We start from the raw sequence: 23,259 nt of genomic DNA on the forward strand, positions 1-23,259 counted from the left end.
AAAGACTGTTCTGATTTGAACATTTTTGTGCATTCTGTTTTTAAGACCATCATCCAGACATAAAAAACCTGCAATACACAAGGAGCTGAGCCTAAGGTGCTCCATTCCTGCTGGATATAACAGGTGCTACTTCTATCTTCTTATTTATCTCCTCTAGAGAATTACATCAATTAGATCTTAGAGGAGAGGATTAACAATAGTTATTTAAAAGCTGGAGTAAAGGTTTAAGGATTTCAGAATATTTTACTGAAATTTTATGCCATACTAAGTGTGTTTCAGGAAAGTTTACCAAATCCCATCTCTTCAGCCTTGACAACCTCATTTAATATCATAAAATAATTAGTTACCTGTTTCTGGATTCCAAACATATGCCTTTCCATCTTCACTTCCCGAAAAGAGGAATGTACCACATGGCGTTAAGGTGCTGTGAATCTTTTCTCTGTAATTTGTAGCACCTATATATTTCTTTGTAGCCAAGCTAAAGATAAAGAATAATTTTCAAGTGTGGCAAATACTTTCATAATAAATAATCAAATATTTTATCTGTCAATCTTATGCTCTGCACATCAGAAAAATCAGAACACCTTGCATTCAAAATAGATATGCAAGCGTTACTTTTTGCAGAGTGCAGTTGTTCACCCTTCTTTTTCCCTGGCTTTCATCACATGCCTGAAATTATAGATCAAAGTATATATAATTGCCTTTGGCTAAAGAAATATTCAGATATAGAGAACAGATATARTTATAGTTATATGCACCTCCTTGATTCTTGGCTTTGGAGAATCAGGCAAATTGGCACTACTATTCCAAGCTCTGCCAAAAGAGTTCATTATGCTTCCTGAGCTTGATTACATCTTAGYAGTGCTTAAATTTATTCAGAAGAACCCCTTAACTCTGTTCCTTGACTACAAAATGTCTCCTTGACTACAAAAACAGTAATAAAATCAACACACTTCAGCCAGCAATATTAATTACTATTAGTATTACTACTGTTAATATCATTTTGCTGTCCCTATCTTCAGTGAGATATTACTGGTTAGCATAGTATGACCTAACTGCTATTCAACATTTTGCAGGCATTATGTAACAGAGAATTTGCAACAGGATTTACAAAAAAAGTGTAAACAAAATAGCTTATAAGAGGTTGTGTCAAGTATGAGGTGCAATTTGGAAAAAAATATGAAAGTTCACAATCAAAATGGAGAATAATACAGGAGTACTACTATCACATAGGATTAGAGGCAAGGAGAAAAAGAGATAGGCCATGAGAGCCCTCAAAGGAAGAAGAAAATACATTTTTAAAAATGTGACTGATACTGCAGAAATAATGGGGGAAGCACATTACTTCCCAAGCCAGAGAAAGAGATGCTTTAATGATCACATTGAAAGACTATATTAGCCTGAATAAGAGTTTTAGTTGGCTGAATGAGTAAGGAACATAGTATCTTTGAGATGTCATGTAGAACAACTCCACAAGATGTAAACCTAACTTGCATATGAAAACCTAAGAAGTCTGAATCAAAAACAAATCCCTGATCACATACCTGAGTGACAGGATGGCGGCATTATCCAAAAAGATCAAAAAAGGAAGTTGAAACAGGACAATTAAGATCAACTAGCTGCCACTCAAAGAAAATTATGCTGATCTGTGACCTCYACCCCCTCTTTTCTCATGCAGGGAAAGAGCAGTTAATGCTGATGCGTAAAATTATCATCGCTGGGCATCTGACCCCATGGTTTGTTGATAGACTTAAGCCAATGTAACTGTGGGCTGCGGTCAAAGCAGCAGTCCTTCTGCTTGTCCTCTCCACCCTTACTTTCCCAGGCTCTCCCTTGTTTCCTCTCCTGTGTTTTGGCAGCTATCTGACGAGTTGGATCAGATAATTGTTTCAACTGAAGACTAATCGTTTGGCTTTTCAGGCTGATTTTTTGTCGGATCAGTTCATGAATCTGTTCATGAATCTGACTTAACCCTGCACTGCAAGATCTCTAGAGCTGATAAAGTGGAAAAGTTAGGAATATAAGGCCAAATGTGTGAGAGATGAGGGGAAAAGGAGATTGCGAGTCCTACTGATGGGCTGGCATAAAATAATTGTTAAACTGCACAACATGTGGACTCTCTATCCTTGGAGATACTCAAAACTCAACTGGACAACAATCTGAGTAACCTGTTCTATGTGACTCCACTTGGAGCAGAAGTGTTGGACTATCTCTGGGGGTCCCTTCTAACCTCAATAACTCAGTGATTTTGTGATCCTCATGTTTTTGTTTTTTGTTGTTTTTGTTTTTTGTTTTTTTTAATAGCTTAAAGCAGTATGTTCAAAACACTACCAGAAATGAGAAAATCATCAAAAATTAGGTTAAAATATCCCACCGTCTAATCAATATAGCATAACAGGTACATCATTGTACTATTTAATATCTATGATGACAATCTTCATTCCATTTTATCATAGCAATACCCTTTCAGCCTAATTAATGAGGAACTAAGGCATGAATAAATAAACGTTATAATTTCAAAGCTATTTCAGGCCCAGATTACATTTAAATAAGTGAATTTAATTTTTAGAAGGCTAAGGCGTTCATTTTCATGCTCTCTTAAATCCCAAGTCATCTAGTCATTTTTGGATATTCTATCTATCCGAAATGACTTACCCAACATCACACAAAAGGTTTGTAATAGGACAGGGTTTTGAAATCATTTCCTAACCCTGATATTGTTATCCTTAATTATTAGGACATCTTTCTTCTCTACATGTATTTAATAATTTTATGGCACCTTATTTCCCTGCTAAGTAAATTTTAAAACAGAAGGAAGTATGCACTACTACGAAAATCTACTTACATTCTGAGATCCATAATTCTCAGGGTACTGTCTTTGGCGTGGATTAATAAACGTCTTCCATTTGGGTGTACCTCCAAATGATTTATTGGAGTTCCTTTAATATCATTTTCTTTTATTTCCTACAGAAAGAAACAATAGAAGAATAGATTCTGTTATAAGGTATCAGTAATTTTGAAAAACTAGAAAATACAGTAAAAAGTGTAACTTTTGTTTTTAAAACTAATTTTTGTATTCTTTAATTTATTTTAGTCTTGCATTACTTTTTTCCTCCTTCACTATTTGATTAAGAAACACATTTTTTTTTCCTAGATTCAGGCACTATATCTTAAGCAATCAACTTTTCATAACCACAAGGCAGATTGTATTATGACTACAAACTTCTGAAACATGCTTCATGACAGAAAAGGTGATTCAACATTAGAGAATAAACCTAACACATTATCATCTGCTAATATGTTATTAAATCTCAAGCATTTTTATGTTTTGTATACAGAAAAATTAAAATTGCAAGACAATTCAGAAATTCTAACTCAGTGAGCATAGCACAATCTACTAACTATCTTGTACCATTAATAAGTTATTTAAAGAAAATAAAACTTTCTAGTTAAACAAAAATTAACATATAAAAATAACTGAACTTAAATCAAGTGACTAGATTTGAAACAATATACATATAAAAATTACAATGCTAATTCAAGAAATCTGTATACCTTATTAATGCTCCAGTGTTGGAACAGATGTTGAGAATTTCCTTTGACAAATGTATCCCAAACTATAATCAGTCCTGAACTATCTCCTGAGAACATGTGGAGCCCTGTAAAATAACAACTTCATATAACCAAAAGAATGCCAAACAAAAGAACAAGTAAAGAAAAGGATGCATGAACAAGAAAAAACGTCTTCTACTACTCTGTCAATAGGCAAACATCCATTCTTTCCTCTCTTTTCCTATGACATATTCAGTGCAAATACATTTTGCTCAAACTGCATGACAGAAGTTGATACTGTAAATACGGATTTAGCTGGTAATAAGTCAGATACTGGATGCTGAATATTTTATTAAATTTCTTCACTTTTCATCATCTTCTAGGAATCATGAAAAAAAAGAATGTTTACCTCAGTGAGCTTTACATGATATTCTAGTGTGTATATATACATTGAATACACTCTCTGAGAGCATCTTGAACAAAAACAAATACTCTTTTCCAAAAGATGTTCTTAGATTATACAGAAATACTTATCCTTTATAAAAAGTGGCACTGATTCCTCTTCCTACTACCTTCTCCCATGAATATCTGCAGAGCGAACCACTCAACTACTAATGTTACTAATATCAGAAAAAAATTAAGTACTTTAAAGTATTTTATTCATGTGCCTATCTTCAACTCTTCACAATTCTTCCTGTTACACACTTCTGTACACCTCCAACACCTGCTTTCAGCTGTTAATCTACTAGTTAACATTCTTCACAATGTTTGGACTAATCTCTGTCCTCTTCTCTGTTTTCCTCATCCTGTCAACACTGAAAGGTTCATCACCTTACTACTTCTTTAGTCTAGTATGAAAATTCTCACAGTCTAATTACTGCTACCTCATTTGTCATTGTATTGAGCTGATAAATTTGAATGACAGTATGGACGAACTGCCTTTGCCTACTGTTCTGATCATCTCTCCTGTTCTGAATTGCTGAGAAAATTCTCTAGAAACTGGATTACTGCATAATTCTGCCACTTATTTTATCCAAATCTGCCTTTTTTCCAACTTATTTCTCTACACTAACTATTAGGCTTTCCACCTGTATCCTGATGCATTTTTGTCCTCTAAACGGTATCTTTATTTTCTGCTTATTTTTGCTGTAACATATTCAAAACATTAGCTGCTAATAATAGTTATAGGGACAATGAAAACTAAACTACTGTCAAAACTTGCCCAGACATCACTGCTTGATAACTATACATTTGTTTGCTTGTCCCTTCTATTCCAGATTATTCTTAATTTATGTCAGAGATTACAAGTCCTTTTGTGTTTGCTCAAAGTGGTCCCAAATAAGACAGCACACTAAAACATTCATTGCAAACACAGACACACTATTCCATTCCATTATAGTATTTCATACTGCCTCTAAGAAATAAAGCAAACTAGTACTGCTCAAGTTGGTCTTCAAGTGAAATGATAAAAAAGCAATAAAGAAGTAATACTGAGAAAATACCTTCTGCATCAAAACAGAGTGTGTTGATGAAATTTTTGTGACCATCAAGCTCCTGTAGCAGTTGCCCATGGATGTCTTTCACTTTTGCATTCCAAATTCTAATCACAGAGTCGTAACATCCTGTCACAACCAAAGAGTTTTCAGTTGGGTGGTACTTCGCAGTATAAACAAATGAAGGATGAGGGAAAACTCTCACAGCAGATGTAGCTTGGGTTTCAATTCTCCACATTCTAAAAGGAAAGGAAATTAGGATAGCTACTGTATAAAGCAATCACATATACAGCTACATATAACTGATGCCATATTCTGTGCTAATGAGGTTAGAGGCAATCGCTAAATAGCACCTACCAAATCCTAGCATTTTTTCTATCTATACTTAATCCTTTAATACAGTATTTTGTAATAAGAATTAGGATATTGCCTATGACTCTGTCTTCCAGTTACCTACCAGACGCTGATTGTGATCTCAAGGATGATTTCTTCAGTTCTGAATCTGTTTTATCTATTTCCTATCCTTCACCACCCTTAACTATAAGATTAGATTTTTCTTCGGAAGTATTTTGCACCTATCCATTTTATTATGGAATCTTCCCCCAGAAGAGTTCATAAAGAATGAAATGGTACCCAGCTCATGAAATCTGTGTGGTCAGCACATTTCAGAGAACATGCAGTTACAATACGGAAGGTAACTGACTGCTGTTCTTTCAAGTTTTGTTTCTTTGGTGAAACATTCTTTGGTGAAAACTGAAGAATTTTAAGTTTACCCTGAGGTGTCTTAAAAAAAAAAAAGTGTTCATTACAAAATTACTGTAAACACAACCTCTAAGGAAACTGCGATTAAACTGCAACTTAATGTACAAAGGTCATAGATAGTCTACCTACCTTTTAGAGTGGTTTTGCTCTGACTGCAGAAAAGTTTATTATTGCTTCAAGTGTCAATTAACTTTATATTAAGGGAGTCTTGATGGAAAAAAACTGGACGTTATCATATACACTTAAATGGTACCCAGAAATAATGTAGGACAAGTTTGGATCAGAAAGGCTCAAAGGTAACACTGTCCGTGTACATCCATGCTCATACGAAGGACTCACATAAGCTCTCAAATTTCCCTTCTCTTCAAGTTGTCTTAAAATTCCATCTCATAGATGATACAAGAAATAAACCGGCAGGGCTTTATAACAGTAGGGTGCCTTCAGTTCTACTCCTCCAATTACATCATGTTCCCAAAGCAAAAATGACCCCAATATGACAAGGAAAAGAAATACCTTGTCTAAACTTAGACTTTTTTTAAAGCGCTTAAGACAACGGACAAGAAATACAGGAACTAAAAACTCGTATCATGACGATGCATAGTATACTGAAAGGGAGGCAGACCGCTAGAGTTGCATCTTGCTGCCACAAATTGTAAAAAGAGCTGAGGAGCATTCAGATCTTAAAGATACATGACTGACTGCAATTTATATTTATTTCAATATCAAAAATTCTTATTTAATCTACATCTAAAGCAAAATACATGGGATGAAGACTCAGAATATTCTTTTTACTACATACAAGATGTAATCAGTGGGAAAAAACATTAAGATAGTTCCACACATACAATGTATCATTTAACGATTCTTCTGGCATTTTAATTACGCAATTGCCTGTAGCATTACTAAGTTGCATAACAGAAACAAGATAGGAATCTGAAGAGAAAAAACCCAAAAAACAAACCTGTACAAAAACCTATGAAGTTGCTCTTAATAAAATTGTGCAGTGTCATAACCACATTTTTCATGCATTTTCTAGTTTTGAGGGGTTTTCTTCTAAATTGCAAACGAATTAGAATTTCAACATTAACATTAGAATACACTTTTTAATTATAGAGAAAAATGGACAAACATTCAGTCTCAAAAATAATACCATCACATTGAAGTAATTTGAATTGTTTAGCTGTGTATCCAGAAATCCAATAAACTATATACATGTATATGCCATGTGGCCTATGTAAGCACATTATATGAATCTTAGATTTAAAACATTCTTCTTCATGTTCAAATGTGTAAACTTAATATTGCATTCATAATATGATAATTTGTTCAACAATATGTCCCACTAATTTCTTGAAATACAAAGCAATTTATTTTGCTGCTATATGCTATAGAATTAGACCCTACAGTTATTGGAAAAGCTTCACTCTCAAACATACATACACTAAAGGTTAATGTAGTAAATACAGCACAAGTGACTGTAAATCCATCACAATTTTTATGAAAGTCACACTGCAATAATCTCTAATTAAAACCTCACAGCACAGTAGTAATAGTTACTTGTAGTAACATGCCATAGAGTGCACTTTTTTTTTGTACTTATGACACTATTTGCCTGAACATTTCAGTCATACTGACCTGACAGTGCCATCAGAAGATGCAGTAAGAAGGTACTGATTATCTTTTGACCAACAAAGATCATACACTATGTTAAGATGACCATAAAATTCTCTCAGGTGCTGTCCGGAAGGAATTTCATACACTAGTGAAAATTTAAATAGAAAAATAAAGAATTTATAAGTATTTACCAGCAGTTATATGCAAAAGCTACACTAATGCAAAGTTTAGTTCAGTATTAGCTAAGCTTCCGCTAGCCTAAGTGAACCACTTTCCTTCAACGTCTCCTTTTCAGAAACGAGTACTTGGTAGACATGCACAGACAAGAAGCGTATACTTCCATCTAGCGGTTTGAGGTTGTCACTAACACTCTATCCCTCAAACTGCTCCCACCTGTTTTAAATTAGAGACAAATTACAATTTTTTTTTGACTGCTGCCTGAATAGTCTTAGAAAAATATTAATGTAAATATCATTTGCTGTTGCTGTGTAGTAAAATAATATATATTTACTGTACTTTGCATTTAGACATTTATTCTGTGTGCAACTAAATATTGTTCTCTATACTATAATCTCAGAACTTTAACACTAAGTCTCAGTACTATATAGTTGATGCATCTGTGAAAAGCAGTCCCCAGTTTAAATAATATGGAATATCTGCAGTTCCAACTGAACCTTACTAGAATATGGAAAACAATAGTCTCCAATAGTATCTCTGGAGATGTCAATATGCCCAGATATCTGACTTTCATAAAAAAAAATAAATAAAACTTTCATAAAACTCAGAGAGAAGGGTGTGTTACTGAAAAATTATGTCTCTTAAAACCTTATTATCAGCAAATGTGTTTTCTGTGTGCAAACTGATCTTCTATTTCCATTAGAATTCTGTGCAGAAGTGGTATTATTTTGTGCCCTTAAATCGCATGTACATTACCGTGCACAAAAAGCCAACTGTTCACGCACAACCGTTCATTCAACAATTTACTAAACGCAATTATAAAATAAAACTTCTAAAAGAATTTTTTTAAATACTAATTTTTCCTTTAATTCCAACCTATATGAATTATTGGGGGCAGAGCGAGGGAGAATGCATTTTTAACTTACAAATAATGGGATAGCCATTCCTTCCTGCACATGCTGCTGCCAATGTTTTCCCATCATGAGAGAAACGAATACAGAAACAGCCCATATCTCCCCCTCGCAGTGAAAATAGATGCTTGTTCGGTATCCGACAAACCTAGTTTCTCAGGTAAGAATTAAGACTTCAGAGTTATGAATATTAATTATCCAATGCTTAAAATACATTCACAGCTCCTGTCATGCTAGGTTTTAAAGAGCTACTGATATCTTAAGCAAATTTAAAACAAAAATTCAACCTTGTCAATAGACAGTTTATTGTATAAATTAAGCCCCATTTAGTTTGTATATTAATTCCTATTCCACTGGATTTTATTTCTGACAAGTAACAATTTCTAAAAATCTAAAAAAATCTAAAATCAAACTGATTTCCTTAAGAGATTGTAGAGTTAGATCATAAATCTAAGTTGCTTAAGGAGTCTAAGCTCAACTTTTCAAACTACTTTTTGCAGTGTAACTCAGGAAACTAACTATATGCAAATAAAACTTTGGTTTACCAAATCACCTTTGGCATTATTCATCTAAATTTCAGTTCCTCTTTTTTTTTTCCAAATAATTGGAGATGAAACATTTCCAAAGGCTTTTTCTAAAGAAATAAATTCAAAGCTTAAAGGGAAATTAAGATATCCAATGCAGTTACTTTATTATTTAACCTAAACTCTATATACTTTTAAGAATAAAAATAGACTATGAACAGATTAGTAAGCCTTCAAAAAATACAAGTAGATCTACGTAAATACATCTTGTTGGAATCTATATAATGTTTTTTAACCTCTAAAATAAAATATTACAACATTGAATCAATTTCAGCTTAGAACAAAAATCCTTTCCCTTAAAAGCCATGTAGCTATAATTCATATATAAAATTGAATTTATCTGTAAATGTAATTTATATATAAAATAAATTCATAATTCTATAGAGAACCCTAGGAAAGTAACATGTCATCCATCTACCTGTATATCTACAGAGACAGCAGAGGTTCAATATGGAGTGATTCTTTAAACAATAACTTAACTTTCAGGTCAACATAAAGCAGTTTTTGTAATGTATATAAAGGAAATAATTTTGAGTGATTATTCATTTTTAAACAAAATGCTCTTTGAAAGAAAGACATATACAACATCATGTCAATATTTACTGAAACTTTTTCACATGACAGCACACAACAAAATACATTATCATTGCTACCTAGTTCTTTAGCGTATGGACTAGTCTAAGAATAAATGATCTACCAAATTTTATTTTTATGATGGCAAGTCAATATTCTTAGAATCTTATTTCAATTGGTTTGGAAAACACACTTATTAGTAAAAAGGCAAAATGTCATCCTGAGTAGCTTTCTGAAAAATAATTAACAGTAACATAAATATGTGCTTTAAATACTTCATCAATTTTAATATGAAAATTTCCATTGTAAGACAGACTTGTTCCTCACGGTTTTGTTACTATCAAACATTCCTGGGAAATAACATGATGTCCACATACACTTAAATATTCTTTTTGCAATGATCTATACAAGGACTATGGTTTGGAAACAAAATAAAAATCAACATTCTCTTGTAAGCAAACGTGCCTTGTGCAATAGGTTTATCATTTGAATCGTTACTGACATATGAACTCATGCTAATATCATTCAACAGAATATGGTAAAATCATCATATAGACATACTTCATGGAGTTGCAAAAAGATTYCAGTTTCATGATTGCTAATTTCCGTTAGCAACAGTGATTTGGGAGTTGGCATGAAGCCAGCACAACTTTCATAATAAAGTTCATCAATACATTTCCTTCAGAATTCTATTATACTGTTAAAATACCTTTATTAGTGAGGGAATCAAAAAAAAAATCTAACTAAATAACCAAGAAAACATGTGAATGAAGGTGAGCTCTCAGAATCGCTTTTATGTCTTAATGCCACTATCTGAATAGCCCTACTCTTTCAAATCCCTAGAGGATTCTGAAGAAAAAGTACGGGACTGCTCTGGGTAAAAATAGTTAAATCAACCACACTTGTTTGCATAAGCAGCTAAGCCTCTGCTACCTATTTCTGAGGTTTTTCTTATGTTTTATATTTTGTTGATTTTTAAAAAACTTTATTTTAATGAACCACTTGCCTCATAACATTTACATCCTAAATATAAATTTATAAACAGACAGTAGATCTTTATATTATTTGGGGGGGGGGCAGGGGAAGGGCAAAATCAAAATATTTCACCTGGCCAGGCAATCTTGTCCATTTAAATTGCTCTTTCTTCTCCTCTGGAAGAGGTTCACCTGTTTTTTTAGATCCCTCACTCTGTAGCTCACAGAATGTTGCACTACCTTGTTCCTGCTGAACAGCCATCATAGAACGGAAAGAAGGATCAACCTTCAGGTAAACAAGACGAAATATCAGGGAAAARTATTTTCAAAATGAACACTGTGACATTTGAAAAGATTTAAAAGTGCTTTTAACATGAAACGCAATGCATCTCCTTTTTTTTTCCTTCTCAGTTAAAAAATAAATAGATTAGAAAAAACTTTACTTATGAAAACTATGTAGCAAATATTTCATTTAATATAATCTACAAGTCAGAAAGTAAAATGAGTTTGCATCAATCAGATCATATTAAAACTTTTCTCAAATAATTAATACTTTTCTATTTTCAGTAACTATCCTCCTTGGTAAGAATTAGTAATGCTCTAGCACCTGGTATAGGTGTTATATAAAAAACATTTTGGTATGCAAATGGTTCCAGTGACATCAAACTACTACCTTCAAATCAAAGATACTATTTTGGTAGTGAAATGCAGTCATGATATCAGAAGACATCACTAGCTCTGCGTATTCAACAAATTACTTGCAAGTGTTGCCAAGACAAAAGAACAGGAGGATGGACAACATTTGTGATTTTAACTGTAGGCGAAGCATATATGCTTTCCCAATTCCTGTAAGTTTGCTTACTAAACCTTAGCTAAGACTTAAGGAAAGCTTTAACACATATGAAACAGAATGCTGTCAAGTAACAGCAGAACCATGGCTGACAGACACAGAGACCACTGAACACTGGTAGCTGTTCTGATCACTTTCACAAAAAGTCTTTTTGGAATCGTTATCRGGCAGAATTAACCATTTTGACTGTTTTCTTTCAGGCTGACAGTCACTATGTGTCCACTGTAGAGTGGATTACTCTAAGTTCCACTGACTCAGAAGCGAGGTTGGATGCCTACTACGCAAGTAGAAACCAATTTAGAAACTTAATTCAGTTGCCCACACATAGGCATCTGCTTCCATGTAAGGTGCTCTGATGTATCTTGAGACATCCATTTTCACATCTACCAGCCCACACAGACCTATGTCCTTCTGGAGAGGCGGCAGGAGACYAGACAGGATCTGTAAAAAGCTAGTTATCCTATATCATATACATAAAAACAACTTTCATATACATGCATATACATATAAAGGCTAGAATTACTACCATCTACTGAAGAATCTCATTTACATTTACTTAACTTACATGATCTGGCAGTTTTATGCCTCTTATGGTTACATATAAAGTTGATGGGTAACGATTTCTAGGACATTTTGCCCACCACTCATAAACCTCAACATTTGAATGCGACCTGGTCCTTGGAGGTCTTGAAGGTGGGTAATACAATTGCAGACGCAATTTTCCGTCAACGTTTAGAATTCCGTTTGCACCTACAAGCTGAAATGGTGATTAAAAAAGAGAAAAAAAATGTATTAATAAAAGATTAATAAAAGTCATTATTATTAAAATCAAACAACTACAGTCTAAATTCTGAAATCCACTTCCTGTTGGGGAAATTTACTATTCCTAAAAGTGCTAATGAAGTAGGTATGCATTAAATATCCATTCATGAATAAACCAATAAACCACTAAGATTAAAGCTCAGAACATAGCCTATTTCTGAAATGTACTTTATCCATTGATTCAATGTTAACATCCATATTTTTTCTTTTTTTTTTTTTAACAAACACTTCCTGGAATCACCAAAATCTCAGTGGACCGTCAATTGCACAGAGCACCTTTCAAATCTGTCTCCTCCCCCACATGCTGCAGCAAAGGCTACTGGTAAGGTTTTGATTCAGGGCAGAAGATATAGCAAAGCAGCAGTCTTCTAACATCAGAGGAAATACAGTTCTATTATACTAATAGAATTAGAAGACTGAATTGCTGTTACATTTGAAAAATTAAAGTTATACTATTAGAAGATATAAATTACTGCTTATGCTTCTGTGTATACCTATTGACATTAACATCAACTACTGCTTATCTGAATGTTTCTGCTTCGACTGATACAGGTGAAAAGATGATGCAAAAACTGATGCAATAATAATGAACAGCAACCCATTATTTTATTTGTATTTATGAATTAGAAATTCATCCATCTGTTTAGTAGTAGACAGTGTCAAATGCCCAGATGTACGGTTCCCATCAATTGTACACTCGGAGAGGGGATTCCAAATCCCCGACCCCTGCAGATTCATCTTGACTTGAGACAGAAGAGACTTGGTCTAAGGATCTGGAGGCCCCTCCTCTTCCCCAAAGCTTGCAGTCAGTTAGCCTCTCTGGTGTGTCTCCTGCTTTGGACTGGTCAATTGGCTGTCAAAATCTGCTATCCACAGGGGCAGGTGAAAACAAACAACCCTCAGGCAAGTTAAAGCATGTAATATCTTGTCAGATATTACAAGGCCAATTAACTGGCACATCCAAGCTTCTCCTAAAAGAGGAAAAAGTACATGATGTGCAGGCTAAATTGCCTGTACTTCACTGCTGGATCATTTCAAACATTTCAAACTAGAAATGACAGGCATTTTATAATTAGGCTAGGGATTCTTCTCAAAGACTGCTAACTAAAAATGTCACTAGAATACAGAATAGCTGAGATACAGATATCAGCAAATTTGTTCTTTTATTTGCAGAGGCAGTCTCAGGAACACAAAGAAAAACTTCATGACATTTAGTATTTCAACTGATTATATTCATCAGTGTATCTGCTAATTTTCTACCAAGTTCTACACTCAATGAACAAAGAAAATCTTACACTCCTTATGCTTCCATGAAAAACATATATTCTTTACTGTCAAACTTGTTTTCTGTACCACAAAATTTAGAGAGAGAGGAAAGGAGATGCAAAGAATAAATAGCCAAGCAAACAAGGATTTGCTTTTCATGTCTGTGGCTGGAAATATTCAAAAAAGTTTTCCCATTTAATAGAGTTAGCTTCTATACATAATTTAATAAAAACGTTTCAAATTTTTGTTTCTTTATTTGAATATTCACATTACCTTTAGAAACGCCCAACAGATTTTGCGGAAACCACATTCCTGAATTTGTACTTCAGAGTTGGCTCTTACTTCATTCATACTTAGAAAATCAAGGATCTGCAAGCATTAGTGGGAATATAAATATATTTCTAATGACTATAACTTCATGATAATAAAAAATACCATTGAAAATATTCTAGATGTGATTAAGTTAAGCAGATTTCAATTCTAGGCAATTACAAAAAACAGTACTACTTAAACAAAAGGACTGAACTAGGAATAGCAGATCCTTTTGCATTTGTCTGATGGCTGCTATAACCTATTTAAAAAAAAATCATAAGCAAGTCTTTAAAAAATATTCATGCTTCCTATTTTATCATTTTAAAAAAGTTGCTAGAAAAGAGAGACATCGTTCACTGATTTCATATGTAATTTTCATAAATCCTTTACAGTTTGCCAAAACCAGCTAAACCTAGCCAAAAAGAAGAAAACAGTTAATTTTCCTTTCCTAACTTCATCAGTTAGGACCAAGATTTTTTTTTTWTTATTTTTCTGGTCTGTAACAGGAATACTCTGATATCCAACCACTCCTGGAAGTATATATGGTACAAAAAAAATTTGGAAACATGCTACTTTCAAATTTGTATTTCAAAAAACAAACCAAAGTCAAATAACAAGCTTTCAGTGAAGTCATATTTTTAGTTCCAACATTAACATTATTTCCACAGAGTCTTCCACAGAACTGTAATTACTTTTGTGTTAAGCAACCAGGGACTTCTTAATTCTATAAATGTGTTCATTTATGAATATCACAGAACACAAATAAATATCTGGCAATACTGTATCTACAATGTATTTGAAACATAAATAACATAGAATGAAAACATGTTTATCGTACCAGGTTTCCATTTTTATGTTAACACTGCAGAACCTCTCCTGTATACGCTTTATAAATACTGAAATACTCAAAGCTCAGAAGTATGTTGAAAACCTTACAATCTTTCCTATAAACACAAACAGTAATAACTGCTGTGTAAAGAACAGAAGAGAAAAAGCAGAGGTCTACAATGTTAATGGAAAACAATACAAAAGCTTGCTCATTGGTATAAGAGTAAAGGTGTTGCTACAAGCAAACTGCATCTTTGAGCTGCTGATACTTAGACATCTTTTCGTATTTCAAGAATGTGAAAAGGGTAAGTTGGATCCTTTCTGTGTGATGCTATGACTCCTGATTTGGAACAATCATAGCAGTTTTTCCAAGAAGTTTCTCAATTGAGTCAATAAGAGTGGTTCATCCTCTTTACTATTATCAAAACAGGATTTCTTAACTTCTAAATAATGGTTATTAGTATTAACTACCACCAATACCATTTTTGGCATTTCCATTTAATGCTTCATCTTAAAGCTATGTTATTAATTCAATACAACTGAAAAAGAAAACTAAGTCAGTTAAATATTTACTGTTGAAAAGGCATAGACAGAAAATTATAACATGCAAAAATCTGATGTAAAATATTTAATTCTCACCTCAAAGAACAGGATCACCCTAGGACTTTCTTCAGTATTTTGAATAAAATAACTAAAACGCTCATTAAATATGACTTGCTCCTCCCACTCCGGAAGCGTTGATCTAAACTGTCTGAAATCATATGGTTGCGTCATGATAGGAAGAATGTGCTCTATTCGCTCTTGTTCATAGTAAGACGAAACTTTCCTCTTGCTGTTTGAAAATTTCCAAACAGTTACATTTGTTATAGTGCCTTAAAAAAAAACCTCAAACAAAACAGTATTCCAATTACTGAAAACAAAGAAACATACAAGATGCATTCATTTGATTTTAGAAAGAAATTTTGAAAGCTGCCCCAAATTTAAGGCAATTGACTATATACGTAGAAATAGGAAAGGCTGAAGTACAAAATCCTAACAATTAAGTTACTATAATGAAATTCGTGCACAACGATCCTAATGGAGTCTACTATATAACTGTAAAATTTGGCTTGCAGGATAATTATACAAAATGACAATTGAAACAAGTAAATGAAGTGATTAGAAATATGGAGAATTAAACTTAATTTCAGCTTTTTAGAAGTGTTTTTATATATTAAAAAAAGGTAAATATTATTTGTGCCACAGGAGTTTTGCTTACTTAGTCTCATCTTGGCTTCTAAATATTTTGAAATTTGGGAATTTTTCTCTCTGGAAAGAAGACAGAATGAAATGTGCTGTAAAAGTGTAGACCTTGAGAGCATTTAAATGTGGAGCATTTAAAAGTGCCAAAAAGAAAAGAGGAATATCACTCTAATTTTCTCTTAAATATGCTTGCTCAGAGATGTAGGACCTAATGAATGACCTTGCAAGCTTAAAATTTAGCACCATTTTTATTTTCATATTTCATTTTCTAGGGATCAATCAATTGTAAGAATCATTGACAACAGAATCAGTTCATTAAAAAAAAGTCACCTATGATTCTTCTTGACATATAAGCCAGTTCTCTGGTCAACAACATGGATTTTAACCATAGGATGAGATATGAGGAGATCAGTTTTGAGTCGATCAGTTCGATGGATATAAACTCCCAACACAAGATCATCAGACTGAGTTGAAATTTCTGAATTGTTCATTTCCTCTACATTTGCTGCAGCAACTTCTGTGTTTTCTTCTAGAACTAGGAGCAAAATAAATAGAGCAAGTAAACAGAGTAGCAAATTTGCAGCATTTTATATATAGATAAATGTACACGTGAATACATATTAATTCATATATATTTCTACTAACAAACTTATTTTTTATGCAAAACTTAAGTGCTTTCTCTTGACTGATATAGGTTCTTCTCTGCCATGATGAATTAAAATCTATATAGTTCAACATCCAGCTACAGACAGTAGCCTGAAGCAGTTTCTTAAGGAAAAAGTAAGAAAGAAGATATGCATGAACTCATGCTTTAGCTAGTGCATCTTCCCTTAACCTACCAAACACTGGTTTAAGAACTTTCTGAATCAGGTATTACAGTGTGACCACTATCCTAATTGTTATCAAAAGACCTGTCCCTCATTAATTTGTGTAATCTTCTTTTTCTGAACCTACTTCTTTTGTCTTCCATACAATTTGCAGGAAATGAACTCCAAAATTTGACGTGGTGCAGAAAAAAGTATTCCTTATGTTTGAATTGAGCATCAGGTTAAAACAGTGGTCATATACCTTTTATAATACATAGCAACGAAAAATGCTGAAATAATACAAAGAAAATCAGGATATGCATCTAAGTACTATGCTGTAAAGCTGATATATATTAAGCATAATATATTAATATTATGCTCAAACCCAATTTTTAACTATTTATCAATTTCAGAACTAATTCCAGTAAATGAATTCTCATAATTTTATAGAAGTATATCAAATGCAACTTCCTTACAAATTAACCTCAGAATTGGGAAGCACACAAATACAATTAAGTAACGGAAATACAAGTAACTACAACAGCAGTCTCAGTTGCTTCTCTGTTACTACGATGTTAAAAAGTGTCTTAGAACCAAAAAATAGGGGCGGGGGGAGTAAAAAAGTCTTGGGTAATGAAACAGACCGTTCTAACATTTTGATGGCAAACCTTTTTTAGTTTTCCCTTTAACTTTCCTTGCTTTAGGTTTCTGTTTTTCCATGCCTTCCTCCAGTCTCTGTCCTTCTGATGTAAACAATCTTTCCAGTGACTGATTTTCATTATCATCTTTTGCTGGATAATGCTGTAGCTCTGAGAGGGACATTGCACTGCAATGCAATAGATTACTATTAGCAATTGTATCCATATATGCAGTAGAACATAATTACTCATTACCATTATTAATCTATTTGAAAGTTCCTCTTTTCTTCAAGTTCTTCTATCATTGGTGCACCTTCAAAATGCAACTCTCCTCCCCTCTTTTTTTCACTTCTTTCACCTTCTTGTTTCCTGTTAATTTTCAGATAATTGTAGAACCAGTCATGTGAATAAAGCTAGGCCAACAGTTTTTTTTTTTTTTTTTTTTTTTGCTGAATCAGGGCCATCACTCATCACCAGTAAAACATGCATAAAATTGTTTTAAATTAGTTAAGAGATGGTTCCACAGGAAATAAACGTCAAATAGTAAAAGAGGACCTTTTTTTTTTTTTTTTTTTTTTAAGTTAAATAGAATCTGTAAGTTAAACATAAATCTTGGCAGCATTCTGAAACAGTATTAGGTACTAATATTTTTTCCATAATAGAATCATCCAGTTAGTTTGTCACTTAGAAAATATGCACAATTTATCAGAGAGCTTTTGCCTATCTTAAAACAATATGAAGCACTCTGCTAAAGATGTAAACATACATTGATTACAGTTTATCATGGTACCTTGTTTCAGCTTCACATAAAATTGGTACTTCTTTCTTCTTTTTCTTCTTTTTGGCCACTTCATTGTTCAATACAACTTCATGGCTTTGAACAGTAGAAGTAAATTCAGACATCTGTTCTTTAAGTTTCATTCTTATTTTCTTTTTAATTGCATTTGCCTCCTCCTCAGCTACATGCATCTGATAGGCTTGAATTAGCTCTTCTTCCTCCTCTAATTCAGTAACATTTCTCACTTCAGTCAAGGAACTTCTAATCTTCCTGTCACGTTCTTGATGAGGTACATCTGTTTGTGATTTACTTTTTGCTTTCTTCTTCGGAAAATCATTAGTCTTTCTTTCAAAACTCTCCAATTTAACTTCATATAAATTTTCCTCCTCATTAAATTGTTCTTGTAAGAGTGATTTCTTCTTCTTGTGGTTAAACTTTGGCTGCTTGTTCTCCTCTCCACTAACATCATTGTTTATTTTCTCTGCAGCTGAAGCTTTCTCTCTCAGATTATCTTTTGCAAATCGAGGACTCTTCTTTTCAGCATTATGTGTGTTGTTTATAATTAATTCATCATTCCCACTTTCTTTAGCTAGATCAACATTACTTCTAAAGGTGTCAAGCTATAAATAAGAATATAAAACATACTTGACACCAAAAATCACATTATAAGGACAAACACAGTACTTTTAACGTCGTTTCTTTAAATATTACACAAAGCAAAATAAAATCAAACATTACTTATTTTCTTGTTTAAAATTAACAAGTGACCAGCTGTAAAGTAACAGAAATTTCATACTGGAAAAAAGTAGTTTGTATTTGGGCACTTTATCCTTACTGTTGCTATGCTGTTTTAAATAACTTATATGTATATCCAATACAAAGACAAATCTACTCCATAAAGATATGCCAATGTTTTACGCTACAGAAGGAAATAACATGTGGTACCAAAATAAATATTTACATCCATTTAAAATGTAAGTTAGAGGCAGACTCCAGGTTCAGTTGTTTAGGCTCTATTGAGAGTTGTTTGCCAAAATTTGACACTAAAAATCTTACTAAAACAAATTAAAATTAAAAAATTCATTTCATTTAAACCATTTACTAAAATATTTATAAAGATGAAAAAATTACTCTTAATAAAGAGTCTAATTCTCTAAATAGACTCTAAAAAAAGTCAATCTAAAGCTACTCCAGTAAAAATAAATAAATAAATAAATAAATAATATTAGTTTCAGTTAATCCATTTGTCTTTACATTCCTTCCACCCATTTTTGGTGTTTTTTTAGAAAACACATTGTAAACTTTCCTCACTTCTTACAGGTTTGTTTCCCCTTGTCCAAGTAAAATGATAATGTAATATCAAAAGTATTAATGTAAAATATTAGATAATATATTTATATTTTCTAAAATATTAGATAATTTTTAAAAAATATTATCTATGAATGTAGTATCAAAAACTGAAAACTAATCTTTGACATTTTTGAGTTTCTAAAATGACTCTGATATGCAAGACTTATTTCCTCAATGAAAGCTAGCTGTTGCAAAGTCCTGCTCAAAATATTTACAGGCATCTATTATTTATTATACCTATAAACAAACACACTCATCCACAAATACCTGGCATGAATAAAAGCAGCCTATACTTAATTACAGCAAATTTATTTTTAGAAAAAAAATACAAAATACCCTCATAATGAAATAAACACTATTGCAACATGCTGCAAATTCCACTTGTTGAATCTCCACAATTATTCAAAGAACATCAGGTCATGGAAAAAAACGGGCTTTAAAAGAGACCTGAGAAATTTCTACAATCTCAAAGATTAGTAGAGTATCAAACATCTAAGACAGATGCTAAAGGACAGAATTAGTCTGAAAAAAAAAAAAAACTACAAAATATCTGTGTTTCCCCAAAGAAAAATTGCAAGAATTTTCAAGGCTGTAGATTGACTCTATTATTGGTACCCTCATCAGATTCAAAACTCCAAGCTGCGATCTAAAGCCTTATGTAGAAGTTAACCTCATTCTAATAACTTGTAATAGGAGGTATAACTGGGAAAAAATAAATGTATTGTTGGCTTTGCAAGGCATATTAACAATCTCCCTTTATGACTACATCCCATTGCTTGGTTTTTGCTTGCTCTTTTTCAAAAGCAAATACCGGAATCTCATTTCAGCTGTACTTTGAGACCTCACATGCACTTCACCCTGGCTATTGAATGACAAACCAGATTTTTTATTGTAACATCTGCTGTTTCACAGAATCAGTAAGGCTGGAAGGGACCTCTGGAGATCATCTAGTCCAACCTCYCYGCTCAGCAGGGTCACCTAGAGCATGGTAGACAGGGCTGCAGCCAGACGGGCCTTGAAGATCTCCAGAGAAGGAGACTCCACAGCCTCTCTGGGCAACCTGGTCCAGTGCTCTGTCACTCTCACAGGGAAGAAATTCCCCCTCACGGTCAGGCAGAACTTCCTGTGCTTCAATTTCTGCCCACTGCCTCTTGCCCTGTCGCATGGGACAACTGAAAAGAGTTTGTCCCCGTCCCCTTGACACCCTCCCTTCAGGTACTTGTACACATTGATAAAATCCCCATTGATAAGAAGTGAGAAGGCACCTCTCCAGTTCTCCAGGACCTTTCAAAGATGATGGAGAGTGGCTTGGCAATAACATCTGCCAGCTCCCTSAGTACCCGTGGGTGCATCCCATCTGGGCCCATGGATTTGTGGATGTCTAGCCTGCCCAGAAGGTCTCTAATCCTTTCCTCCTCAACCAAAGGAAAGTCTTCCCTTCTCCAGACTTTCTCCCTCCCATCCAGGCTCTGGGACTCCTGAGGGCTGCCCTTAGCAGTGAAGACTGAAGCAAAGAAAGCATTCAGTAATTCTGCCTTCTCTGTATCCCTTGTCACCAGGGCCCCTGCCCCATTCAGTAGCGGGCCCACATTTTCCCAAGTTCTCCTCTTGCTGCTGATGTATTTGAAGAAGAAATCCCATCTCTACTATAATCCCTTCATCCTTAACAGTCAGTCCTCCTTCCCCACTGTTATCAGCATTTCCCATTGCAGTCAGCCCATTTCCTTTTGCTCCATGCAGACTTGGCAATGGGCACAGGAGCGCAGTCACCTTACTCTTGCTTCTGTAGTTTAGAATTAGAGCAATCTGCAGTTACAGAACTCAGATTTCAAGAGCTGATGGACCATGAATGGAGAACATCTTGTTACTTTAAGGAAGACTAGCTCTAGTAAAGAAAAAGGAAAAAAGCAGGATGGAACATTTCCAGTAGAAACATGCTGTCAGTCATGACCTGTTCTTGATGAACTAGGAGGCTGTTCACGACAAGTGTGTGACACAATGACAACAATCACCAATAGACTTCACATATTTTCAAGATACATGAAACATTGCGGAGCTAAATTACATGAACTGAACAAAACTGAAACCGAATCAGTCAGATAATATCATCTCCTTCCACATTCCACATTTAGTTCTGACAAAGAAATTATAGGTGCTTACTTAAGTTTTTACAGAAATTTCTACTGGAATGTAAGAATCAGCATAGAAAATACCAACCATAGGTCTTACAATTTTACCAGACTTTAATGAAATGTTCCAAATGAGAAGTGTTATATTAATATTCTTAATATGTATGTGCATCATTAACTTTTAATTCAGTTCATCAGCACTTTAAGTGTTTCTAGTCAACTCTGAAATACTAGTGTTTTACATCAAAGTCTCTTCTGAAATGGAGTGGAAGTCAATTTAAAAACCAAAGTAATCTTCAGATGTTTGAGTGATATATAGCTAGGTACAAACGTACAATTATGTGCTGAAAGAAATTTACATCATACTTACAAAACATAGATTTAAAAACTCATGTTTTGCCAAAGAAATAAACCTAAGTAAGGAGGAATTTATACTTGTGCTCATATATACGCTAGCAAAGTAAATGAAAAAAAAAAAAAAACTTTTTTTACACTATATTTTGGATATTACGTTGCATACCAAAAGACACACAAAATTAAAAAATACACATATTCATGCAAATACCAACTTTGAATTGTCAAACTCAAGACAAAAATGTGTTTCAGCATGACACCACTAAGAAGTACTTTACAACTATGCAGAATACAGTTGTATATAACAAATAAATGCTAATTTCTGATATTATAGAAAATACAACTCCTGCACCTTAAACAATATTAAAGAATAAAATGAAGATTCAGTTCCAATGTCTAGTATGGATGTGACAAAGAAAAGATAGAAAACATAAATCCTAACAAGAGGAAAATAAAAAAATCAGCATATTTGTCAATTAAGCATTTAATTCCAAACATTGTGAGTCAATATTTGGGATCTATAAGACTCTTACTGAACATTTATTCTTGTGTTCAAGAAAAAGACTGTAATATGAACTATACCTTAGGAACCTCTGAGGTTCTTTTAATCAGAGATATGGTATAAACAGAAATGTCGCCTAAGGATAAATTGAGATTGATATAATCATTCCTAATCTGCAAATTATACGCTGCAGCCCAAATCCTTAGAATAATTCGTCAGAGATGTGTACTGTCTAAGTACACATGCAACCACAATGGGACCGCAAAATTAGCACATATAGAATTAGGCTGATTACTGGGATCATAACGAAAAAAATAGTTTCAAATGTTGTTTAATAGTGTTTGTAAATTTTTGTTCTCATACCAGTAATTTTAGGAAACGTAATAAAGTTGATGGTCACCTCTAATATTAGTTGTTATAAATTATCATCACTTGTCATTCACATATGTATTACATGTATGTATCTGTATTACACAGACGTATCTGTACTACACAGATGCATTACTTAATTTCAAAACTCAATACTATAGTGGCCTGCAAGCCCATCATTCTCACTCCCAGTGAAGTTCATAATGAATTTGGAAGTCTTAAAACTTTCCTGAAAAATGTGAATGGAAAAAAAGGTATTGACAGACTTTTAATAAGTGCATGCCTGCATGTGCCACTTATTCAGAGTACACTGTTAGTAAACAATAACTCTGGCATACCTCCAGACTACTAGGATGTATTTCTATTGCAAAAA

At 33.5% G+C, this 23,259-nt stretch overlaps 1 protein-coding gene across 8 annotated transcripts in view; it reads right to left on the reverse strand.

Moving 5' to 3' along the window:
- Positions 1–23,259, reverse strand: part of AHI1 (Abelson helper integration site 1) — a 98,834-nt gene that overhangs the window by 70,852 nt on the left and 4,723 nt on the right. For 7 of the 8 annotated variants that reach the window (XM_085301886.1, XM_085301888.1, XM_085301882.1 and 4 more), the window contains 13 exons: positions 18,195–18,802; positions 17,435–17,592; positions 16,291–16,495; positions 15,358–15,550; positions 13,852–13,947; positions 12,056–12,247; positions 10,774–10,926; positions 8,525–8,657; positions 7,443–7,566; positions 5,055–5,284; positions 3,556–3,659; positions 2,846–2,964; positions 348–478 (listed from right to left, as the gene is read on the reverse strand). In XM_085301886.1, coding sequence (XP_085158012.1) covers positions 348–478; positions 2,846–2,964; positions 3,556–3,659; positions 5,055–5,284; positions 7,443–7,566; positions 8,525–8,657; positions 10,774–10,926; positions 12,056–12,247; positions 13,852–13,947; positions 15,358–15,550; positions 16,291–16,495; positions 17,435–17,592; positions 18,195–18,802 — 2,446 coding nt within the window. The remainder of the gene's footprint in view (positions 1–347; positions 479–2,845; positions 2,965–3,555; positions 3,660–5,054; positions 5,285–7,442; positions 7,567–8,524; positions 8,658–10,773; positions 10,927–12,055; positions 12,248–13,851; positions 13,948–15,357; positions 15,551–16,290; positions 16,496–17,434; positions 17,593–18,194; positions 18,803–23,259) is intronic. The other variant, XM_085301889.1, reaches the window with a different exon arrangement.

Source organism: Rhea americana, unplaced genomic scaffold (genome assembly GCF_003343005.1).
Source record: "Rhea americana isolate MKP2758 unplaced genomic scaffold, rheAme1 scaffold_180, whole genome shotgun sequence".
Classification (NCBI taxonomy): domain Eukaryota; kingdom Metazoa; phylum Chordata; class Aves; order Rheiformes; family Rheidae; genus Rhea; species Rhea americana.